The following is a 10,969-nucleotide window of genomic DNA, read 5'->3' as shown; positions in this document are numbered from 1 at the left end:
TTCATTAACTACCTTTAAGGTTCATCCTTAGACATGCTGACAAAACTGAGCAGGCTTCTTGGAGGAGAGAACAATGAACCTACAGAGACCAGAAAGAGGCAGCCACAAGATGGCCTTTGGTCTTAGTGTTAAAGAGCCAGAATTAATGGTCCTGGGGAAGTCACTATGAATCCTGGGCATGAAAGAGGGAGCTTCCTAGAGAAGGTGGGCTTGAGCTTGGAATTCCAGTAATAGAATCAGGAGCTTGGGGCTTCTGGGAAGCAGTTTGTTTGACAGGGAGCAGGAATTGTCAAGGCTGCAGCTGCTGTACAAGAGCTCCTTAATTTCATTCTGACTGTCAGAAGAGGGCATCAGGCGGCAGACTCCTCCTCCTTGCTCCTAGGGCTATACCACAAGCTGACTTTGTTCTTAAGATGCTCTCTGGATGTCTTTGGTACTGGATGGCAATCTGTCTTATCCCATCTTCTGGATAATTTGGGGACTGAGGATCTAGCACCCTCTTCTGAGTAGTTTTCATAATGCATAGAGGACTTTCATCCTTTGCTGTCTGCTTTGAGTATAGGAAATAAATCTAACCCATTCTTCTACTCACTGAATTTACTCCATGACACAGGCTTCAAGGATCACGTGAATTCAGGCTATGTCCTGGACTACCCTCATGCAGTGGATGTCACATTCTGCCTCCTATATACGGAGACCTTCTGTTGCTTATTAAACTCAGTATCCTGATGCCAGGACAACACAGGTTGGGGTTCCTTAGTAAGGGATAAAGGGCTTCAAGACCTCCCTCATGGGCCTGGAAGGAAAGACTACCCTTCTAAAAAGTTCCCAGGAAGTCTGTGCCACAGGTCCTGGCCAACCTCAACCCTGTTACCATTTTTTCAAAAATATATCTTCAGAACACAGATTCTCAGTTGTAGGTTCTTATTGCTACACAGCTACCGAGAGCAAAAAAAATCAGTATTTGCAGGGAGGAGACTCAGTATCAGGATGGCTATATATAATCCTCATGTGATTTGAATGTGCCACCAAGGTGAACATATAGACAAAGAGCAGTGCTGACTAAGGTGGGGCTCCCTGCACATGGAGACAGCATCACCTTGCAACAGGCCCCACTGTAGACTCCAGATTCCAAGGATGCATAGACCCATGGGGGATACAAGCACATACACACACACACAGACACACAATTGGTCCTCTATGAGGAGTCCATGTCTGTAGGCTTTTACTACACTGCATCCTTGGTGTATTGCTTTAAGTTCCATGTATGCCTGATAGCAAAAATCAAGGAAAGGATATTCCAAGTTCTCATTCATTCACTACTTTCATCTTGAACATAGGCAATCACAGCTTGGTGGTGCTAAGCACTAGGGAATCCAGGACCTACTTGCATCACATCAGATACTAGCTGACAATGCCCTCCAAGAACAGCATGGCTGACTAGCTTATGCCATCCAGAGCCAGTAGGACTGCAGTATGTGCTGAGGTACATGACTAGCCACAATGGTTGGGAATGATATCCTATCTTGAGAATAGCTGCCCTGATTTTAGGCCAAGAAGTGGGAGTGAGTAGGTAGGGGAGCAGGGCAGGGGGATGGTATAGGGCACTTTAGGGATAGCATTTTAAATGTAAATGAAGAAAATATCTAATAAAATAAAATAAAATAAAAAGAAGAGGATACTTCTCAAAGAGTAGCTGAAAAGCTCTTCCAGATACTGGACCAACAGTTTTACCAGTCCCTTTGAATTGTGTCAAACCATAGCAAAGAATTCATAGACAAAACTTGTCAATAAACAGTGAATGATTTATGGATAGATGGGAAACTTCATGGTGCATGCAGACTTCAGAGTTCGGGTCTCATGCAGTAAAGAAGATTTCATTAATGAAAACACTACAAAACACTTAGTAGAGTGCAGGAAAAGGTGGATGGGCCTCCTTCTTACTTTGGGCCTATTGTACGTAAATACAGGGAGGGATTCATCCCAATACTATTTGATTGGAATGCATGCTGCATTGCTTTCCATGCTCAGAGATAATCAGCTACCCAATCTATAACTATTGCTTTTTCATTACCCATTTTCTCCAGTTCTCCATAAAGGCTATTCATCTGATGACCTGAGAGACAGATTGGGCTTCTGACTACCCCACCATCCCCCCAGACACTTTGGAGCCTTGTCATAGTGATATTACATAGCTCAAGAAGGTAGACAAGACAACATAATCAATTTGGAAAGGCTTTACATGATTTTTCCACTATTTTACTGGAGAGTTTAAGTATCATTTTAGCATGCACTCAGCACACCCAGGTCAAGAAGGCAGAAGGAACAGATGTCAATGCCAAACAGATCCCCTCCTGAAATGATGGATCCATTAAAATTGAGGTTTCACTGGGCCAGAGGCCTTTCCATCCCCTATCCATCGCCTATCCATTATATTGAGTCTTAAGCATCTCATGAATACAGGATCATTATGCAATCTGGAACAGTCTCAGGCCGGGAACTGAGAACTCAAAAATGTAGAAACTGGAGAAGGGATAGGTAATGGGACTATGGAGCAGCAATTCAATATCCCTGTAGGTCTTTGTTCACAGATACCTATTTTGTGTGGTTGTTTTGGAGACAGGAATAATGTGGGATTTTATCTTTTGAAGAATGGATGTAAACTTTACAAGTTGATGCCCTCCCTGAATCTGCCTTTCTCTATTGCCAAGTATAAGGGAGTTTTCTTTGCAACGAAATGGGGTTGTAAAACAGAGATTTAATGAAAACACATGGCTCAGTATAGTGAAACAATGTGTCCTTCCAAGGCATGTGCAGACTAAAAAATATAATCCAACTTGCATAAAAGTAAAGGTGCAGGAGGATGTTTTTGGCCTCTGGGAAACAGGGCCTCCTGGGGAATAGGATTGTATGTTACATGAATACACCCCAGATCTAGATTTATATTGAAGAAGAATCTCACTCATTCAATGATGCTAGAGCTTTAGATCCTATCACAGATGAGCTACCCATGCCATGGCCCTAACAAAATCTCCCCATTCAAATCATTTGACTTGTAGTGAAGCAGAGAGAAATGTCTCATTTTGGAAGGAGAAGTTGCCAAGGGTTAACCCCTGGGTCAAAAGAGAGACTCCAGGAAAGGGCACTTCAGAAACTGGTCAAGATGGGGCAAGCTGGCAAGCAGGTAAGCCATGGACATTCCCAGTGACATCATCAGTAGTCACTTCCCTTGACAATCTCTTGTATCCAGGAGAACCTTAGAATCTTCAGTGATGTCACCAGTGTTGTGGTAACAAGAGTTGCCTGTGAGGTATTCCATTAGATCCTAATGGGTTCCCAAGCAGGTATGTTGTCCATGCTCCTCAGGGTATTTTGGAGGGAGAATATAATACAAACTGAGACCAGATCAAGGCAGAAGGACACTGTCCCTCTATCATGTTGGGAGAGGGCAAGAAAGAACTGGTCATGGAGAAGGCACAGTGAGACCTGGGCAAGGTTGGGGGAGATACATGGGGGATGTGGGCTTGAGCTGGTCCTTGCAGGAATATGGCGTTTGATCTGGATCCTTCAGATTCCTTAATGGTAAAGCCAGAGACAAGAATATCTGATGATTAGTTTTTTAGACAGTGTGGAATTGACAAGCCTGCAGTTGATTTGCTGAGAGATCTTTATTTTCCTATGAATGGCAAATTATTCAAAGACCCAGCTCTATGAGATTAACAAAGTGTTGCTCTCAGGAAAGAGTGTTGAAGCACTCCATGCTGATATAGTTTCCTCTAGGTTACATAAGCATGTGATGCCAAGAACAGAGAGGTATATTCCCCTGCTCATGTATCAAGGTTTCAGACACTTTGGTATTGAACACATATGATGTGGACTGATTCACAGTCTGGGGTCAGTGTAGTAGTGTATGAGCTCTCATCACACATTGTAATACGCCTAGAAAGGTGTTGGCTCATGGAATGTTAGGGGCTGGTGTTTATTGTCAATTTTCTTGTGCTAAGAGGGATGGAATATGTTGTAAGATATGAACTGAAAATGCCCTCCAAATTCTTCTTTCTGGAGCAGCTTATTATGCATTTCAGGCCTGGGAGATTGCAGTAGGTTGTCAGGCATATGTTTAGTGATGGTGGATGGGAACCGGGACTTAGCTGAGGAGACCAGCTTGAAGATAGCTTTCCTGCTCTTTCAGGGATTCACAGTGTCTCTAGATTTTTTTCTTCCTCAGGCTTCTGTGTGTGACAATGCATGGTGTCTGCTTTCCCTGTCCTATTTTCTCTACAAGTTTACTAGTGTTTATCTACCTACAGGGTCTTTTAGGAAGGCATCACCCCAAACTCCCAACATCAATGAGCACAAGAAAAGAATCAAGAGGTTGGAGAAGCTCAAAAGAGATCTCCAGAACATAAAAAATGAGAGAGACAAACTCCAGGGAATCCTGGCCAAGTACTCTAACAAGGATTTGAATGACAGGTAGTCACTGTGCCTACTTCTTTACTATCTTGGGACCTTCCTGTTAAGCACAGATTCCCTCGTAACAGGACACTACAACTCCAGACTGTCCACATATCCAAACTCATTTGGCTGATTGGAGTTTCAACACAGAACTTGAAGTTCAGATAAGAGTAAGATGGGGGTCACAGGAATTATGATGCCTCCAAAACTAAATCAGAGCCTTTAGCATGAATCACCACCTGGGGACGAAGATAGTAATGTGTGAGCTCTCATCCTGCCTTTTTTTTTTTTTTTTTTATTTTTTTTTTTTTTTTTGGTTTTTCGAGACAGGGTTTCTCTGTATAGCCCTGGCTGTCCTGGAACTCACTCTGTAGACCAGGCTGGCCTCGAACTCAGAAATCCGCCTGCCTCTGCCTCCCGAGTGCTGGGATTAAAGGCGAGCGCCACCACGCCCGGCTTCATCCTGCCTTTTAAGAAGCTTGCACAGGTGTTAGTTTGGGGGACTTGCTAGGTATTGTGTGATTATGGCCTATCCTTTTAAAATTGATCTGGAGGTAATTTGGGTGCAATTGACCCTGTCAACAGCTGGAGTATCCAAGTCCCACATATTACCTCTCAGTATGACTGGATTGGCTGCAGTTCATCACTGCTTTTCTCAAATTTTATTCATTATATTCTCAGATAATGCCACATCATTATATTTATTTAGCATTCTGATTGAGTGTGTGTGTGTGTGTGTGTGTGTGTCTGTGTGTGTGTCTGTGTGTGTGTGTGCTTATCATCTGGAGAATCTATGTAATGTGACAGGTAATTATGTTTTGCCTGACTCAGTTTCTAGGAAATGACAGTGAGGAAGCAAGGAAGGATCATTCTGAACAGCACAGGACTTGACTTCTGTGCTTACATTTGAATCTCCTCGTATATGTTATAAAGGCTTCGCCCTGTAGATATGATTATGTCCTTTGGGAATTTTTGTAGTAATAGAGCCAAGGATTGCCAAATCCTTGTCAAAAAACAGGAGGAGTGTCATAGAGATTTAACGTGGTCCCAGGCCTGTTGCACAGGTTCCAGGAAAGTTCGTTGAGAGCTAATCTATTATTTCAAGCCCCTTCAGTTAACTGAAGCAGGTGAGCTCCCTGCCATTACTTCCCTGTCTCTACTGGCCCCAGGACAAGGGTAATAAATTTAATAAGCACCAAGTGGAACTGGTAATAAGGAGCTAGGTTGTGGCATACATGGGTTGGCGTAGTACATGATTCTCCTTGAATTGAAATGATTCTTGTATCCTTAGTTCACGGGATTATTTATTCCTTGGGCCATGTCCTCCCACAGGATCAACTTTGAGACATTCATGCTTGAGATGCAACATGACCAGGTGATGACTGACCTGAAGAGAATGCCCCAGGACATCAGTGAGGCCTTGTACAAGTGCCAGGACTTGACTAAAGAAAATCAATATTACTGGTGAGTGACTAACATGGTCATGAAGCAAGAACTAGACACAGGATATGTCTGTCCATATGTGTCTTTGAAACAAAGTGAGGGCTCAGGTTCTATATTGTTTTCTCTAACAGGAAGCTTACCTTGTTTAAAGCAAGCCTGTAAGATTTTAACATCTTGTACTCATTTCGGCAAAGTGTGTAGAGTCTGTGAGCCCCTCAAGTCATTGTCCTTTACAACTAAGTATCCTCAAGATAGAAAATGTTTACACCATGGTGGAAATAGTTATCAACCTTGAGCCTCTTGGGCTCTGAAATTAGATTCATAGATGAGGTTTCCCTGAGGAACATAGAACGACTGTGTGCTGCTTGGGTGTCTTCTCTCCTAGAGAAATTTTGCCCTATACCTACAGGTGGTTTTTTTTATACTGCAGACATATAAGCACATATGGACCCCATGTTCTCTTCTGAGGGATACATGAATCCCTGTTGGTATCAGTGGTTTCAGAAGTACCTTGGGTTTTCTGGAAAGTGTCTGACCTATGGATTTGACCTCCCTCTATGTGATGCTCCACGGACAATCTGGATACTTGTCTGGGGCTGTCTGGGTATCAAGGCCCATGATAGGGGAATGGTCCTCGGAGGAGTGGGAGGAAAATAGATACTGCCTGGAGTCACCATATTTTGTGGATCAGGTTCAGGAACTGCCACCTCCTGATTGAATCTAAGCTCATCCAGCTCAATGTCAGGATGTTGCAGAAGGAGAACAGACAGCTGCTAAGGGAGCAGATTGCCTTGGAAGAATGCAACATAGAAACAAAAATACTAAGTAAAGAAGGCAGCCAGAAGATCAAAGACAAATATAGCAGGCAAGCAGCAGGTAGGCTGAATGAAGCATCAGGGACAGGTTGCCCTAATGTGTAAGCATAAACACAGTCAAGCCTATGCAACTGTCCTGAAACTTATGCAGGCTCTCTCCTATGTCCCATCCAGTTGTACAATTCTGTGATCATTACCAAGACTTTCTGTGGATTTGACCTTTTTTCAAGAAATTTAATTACTGCCATGCCCTCTCCTCCTCCTCCTTCTCCTCTTCCTCCTTGCAATTGGACACCTCTAGTTGGCCACTATAAGGCAGAGGAGATCCTGGACCCCTTATAGCATCTCGTTCTTGCTCTACAGTATGGAGAGGTGCCTCAGGATGCCACTTCCTGAATTATCTAGGAGCCAGGTCCTCTGTTCTGATCTATGGCAACTCACTCAGAGGGGCTTGTGCCCAGTTCCCTCCTAGGACAGTAGGGTAGCCTCCAATTTTAATGTTTTATAATTAAAGTCTTTAGTAAAAAAGAGTAAGTTCCACAATATACATATTTTAAAAATAAAACTTAGGCTTCTTTGACTTTCTTGTACTAAGTTAACCACCTAGAAATTCAAGGTATATCTGATTGGCTTCACCAAGAGGATTCATAGAATCCTACTCTGCATCCCTCTCTTGATGTAGTTTTCCTTAGTATATCATGGCCTTGGCTTTGCTTCAGTACAGATTCCCCCTCAGAGTTTTTCAGAGTGCTGCATTTCAGAACAATCATTGTATGTCTATTCACTACCCTCATTATGACTGACATTGGAGATGATTTTTATGTCACATGAACTGCAACATGTTGAAATGTTACTGTATAATAACTGTTGTTAACTCTTTTTATTGGTGCTACCAGGGTCTTCTGAGATGTGGCCAAGGTAGGTTAATGAGCAGAATATATTTCAAGTTTGAGCTGGCTGGAAGATGTTCTTTGACCCCTCTTTCCTAGGACCTTGAATCTTGTTTGCCAGCTTGTCTGTGCAAGGCTTATACCATACTTGTAGAATCAGCAAGTATATGCATGGAAAATGTTCCTGACAAGGAAATCAGTACAGGCCAGGGCACAGAGGCTGGGTTAGTCTAAGAGCCTTTTACACATCTTAGGTCCCAATAATTCCTCAAGTGACAGGAAATGTTCTGAAACATAGCCATCTTTTCATAGAGGAGTTTGTGTCTCTCTATGTGTGTGTGTGTGTGTGTGTCTGTGTGTGTCTGTGTGTGTGTTTGTGTACATTTGTGTGTGTGTGTCCTCTTGTCCATGGGTGTTTAGCATGTGTGTTTTATATTTCAATAATCATAGGTGCTTGTTATAGTTGCTTCATTATACAAGTGTGTATTCATGTACTCTTTTTGTATGTGTGTGCATGTGTCTTTGAAGGGATGCAATTGTGTGTCTTTGTACATATATGTATGTAATTGTGTCTATATATATTCAGACGTTTGCTTGGTCTTTAAACATCTTAAATGGTAATAGAGGAAATCTTTAATGAGAATTGTACTCTGTCAGTTCATATTGTATTTTAAGAACCTCAAACATAGTAGCCCATCATCATGCCTATCCACCTGGGTCACTAGAACTAAAGAAGACAAAAAATGGTATAAAATCTGATATTCCAAAATTTGTAGATTGAAAAATACTTATCTGTTTTGATTTTATTTGTAGGAAAACAAATAATTGTGGTACCTGGAAGTAAGGAGAAGGCTCCTATGTCAAATCCATGATCCTGAGAGTCAAAAAAGCTGGCTAAGGCTTTGTGTTCCTTCTCTGCACTTGGTGAATAGTGATTGCCCACTGGAAGATCAACAACAGCATCAAAAACAACAACTTAAATAATGGACTTTGTGTGAATCTAAGGGGCATGTCTCTCTTAAAAAGAAAAAAAAATGGCATCTTCTAACGGAACTGAATATGTTTGCTATGTATTAGTCAGTTTGTTTCACTAGTATTAGAAAGGTATGAGGAAGAATTTATTAACATCTCATCACCAATAAAAATTAAGGTTTTTAAAATTATTATTAATGTTAATTATTTATTTATATCCAGATCTCAGCTTCACTCTCCTCCCTTCACAATCCCTCTTTCCAATGGCTCCCTGCTATCCACCCTTCCTACCCTTCTCCTCAGAATTGAGGAGGTCTCCTATGAATAACAACCAGCCTTGCATTATCAAGGTGCAGTATACCTAGGTGCATCTTTGTCTTTTCAGGCTAGATAAATCATGACAGTCAAGACAAGGGGATCCAAAGTTAGGCAATATTGTCAGAGACAATCTCTTCTCTAGTTTTACAATTCCCACGGGAAGACCAAGCTATGCAACTGTTACTTCTTTGGAGAAGGCCTAGGTCCATCCCACATATAATCTCTGGTTCAAAGTTCAGTCTCTATGAGTTATTCAGAGCTCAGATTTGTTGAAACTGTAGGTTATCATGTGGTGTCCTTGATCACTGTGGCTCCTTCAACCCTGCCTCTCCCTCTTCCACAGAATTCCCCAAGCCTCTGCATCTGTTTCCAGAAGCTGCTGAGTGAAGGCTTTCTCGCTAACAATAGTTATGCTAGATCCATGGCTGCACATATACACGAATATCATTAACTATGTCGGGGGTGGGGGGGCTCCATTTCTTGGCATGGGTCTCAAGTTGGGCAAACCATTATTTTGTGCTTTCATAAAATTCAACTTCATTTTTTACCATGCACATCTTAAAAGCAAGAAAAATTGTGGGTCTAAGTTTTGGTGGCTGAGTTGTTGTTTCAGTCCCTCCACTGGAAGTCTTGTCCGGTTACAGGAGATGGCCAGTTCAGAATCCAGACTTTCCATTTTGAGTCTTAGAGCCACCCTAAAAGATTCCTGGGTTTTTCTACTGTCCTGGGATTCTAGCTCTTCCCAGAGAGCCTCCCACCCCCAATCCAGGTGCTGCTATGAAGAGAGGTATACAAGTATCCTTGTTGTATGGTAGAGCATCATTTACATATATGCCCAGGCAAAGTTCAACTGGGTCTTCAGGTAGAAATATTTCCAGTTTTCAGAGAAAGCATCAAGTTGATTTCCAACCTGGTAGGACAAATTTGTACTCCCTCTAGCAGCAGTGTTATCCTTGGCACACATTTTCATCAGTATGAGCTGTCCCTTGAGTTTTTTACTTTATCCATTCTGAGGCTTGTAAGATCTCAGAGTACTTTTGATTTGCATTTCCCTGATGATGATGACTAGGAAAAGTGAATATATCTTTAAGTGCTTCTAAGCCTAGTAAGATTCTTCTGTTGAGAATACTCTCTTTAGATCTGTACCCAACTTTAAAATTGGGATAAATTTTTATTTAGTTTGTAGATACATAGTTTCGTGAGTTATATAAGAGTTAGTGAAGATCTTTTCGCATTCTGTAGGTTGCACTTTTGCCCTTTTGATATTACCTGTGCCATTGTGAAGCTTTTCAGTTTTATGAAGTCCCATTTATTAAATTTTTGCTATGAGTGTTAGACCTGTTGGCATTCTGTACAGGAAGCTGTCTCCTGTGTGATTGTGTTCAAGGTTATTCCTCCCTTTCTCTTCTATCAGATTTAGTGTATCATGTTTTAGATGAGGTCTTTGATCCAGTTAGACTTGTGTTTTGTGCAGGGTGAATAATATGGGTGTATTTTCATTCTTTAACATGCAGTCATTCAATTAGACCTGAGCCATTTGTTGAAGATGCTTTTTTTTCCACCCCACTATACAGTTTTAGTTTCTTGGTGAAAAATTAAGTTCTCATCAAGGTAAGGGGATTTGCTTCTGGGTCTTCAATTCAATTCCATTGGTCAACCTTTCTATATCCGTGCCTGTAGCACTTTGTTTGGTTGCTATTGCTCTCTAGTAAAGCTTAAATCAAAGATGGTGATGCCTCCAGAAATACCTTTACTGTAGGTGATTGTTTTAGTTCTACAGGGTTTTGGTATTGTTTTGTTTTTTGCTTTTGGTGGTGTTGGTTGTGGTTGTATGGTTTTTTGTTTGTTTGTTGCTTTTGATTTTATTTCTTTTTTTTTTTTTTTTTGGCTTTCCATATTGAGTTGTGTAATGTCCTATCAAAGTCTGAAAAGAATTGTGTTGGAAATTTAATGGATGTTTTGCACTGAGCCTGTAGATTGCCTTTGGTAAGATGTTCACTCTTACTATGTAAATCCTACTAATCCATGAAAATGGGATATCATTTCATGTGGTGATATTTTCTTCAATTTCTGTCT

At 41.4% G+C, this 10,969-nt stretch overlaps 1 protein-coding gene across 1 annotated transcript; it reads left to right on the top strand.

Annotated features, from left to right (window-relative positions):
• Nucleotides 1-3,282: 3,282 nt before the first annotated feature.
• LOC147001743 (disks large homolog 5-like) lies at nucleotides 3,283-8,713 on the top strand. The gene is made up of 5 exons (XM_085828566.1): nucleotides 3,283-3,344; nucleotides 4,311-4,473; nucleotides 5,788-5,919; nucleotides 6,590-6,774; nucleotides 8,417-8,713. Exons 1-5 carry the CDS (start codon nucleotides 3,329-3,331, stop codon nucleotides 8,473-8,475), a joined length of 555 nt encoding a protein of 184 aa, XP_085684692.1. The 5' UTR covers nucleotides 3,283-3,328; the 3' UTR covers nucleotides 8,476-8,713.
• Nucleotides 8,714-10,969: the final 2,256 nt, after the last annotated feature.

This window comes from Mus caroli, unplaced genomic scaffold, assembly GCF_978045245.1.
Source record: "Mus caroli unplaced genomic scaffold, Mus_caroli_1 scaffold_12, whole genome shotgun sequence".
Lineage (NCBI taxonomy): Eukaryota > Metazoa > Chordata > Mammalia > Rodentia > Muridae > Mus > Mus caroli.
The sequence above is the reverse complement of the archived record's forward strand: the minus strand, read 5'-3'. Positions and strand labels throughout refer to the sequence as shown.

Excerpts from the sequence above, each read along its gene's own strand:
- LOC147001743 (XM_085828566.1), top strand. Across the intron at positions 4,474-5,787 it reads AACAAGGATTTGAATGACAG|GATCAACTTTGAGACATTCA; the intron begins GTAGTCACTGTG and ends GTCCTCCCACAG. Across the intron at positions 5,920-6,589 it reads AAAGAAAATCAATATTACTG|GTTCAGGAACTGCCACCTCC; the intron begins GTGAGTGACTAA and ends TTTGTGGATCAG.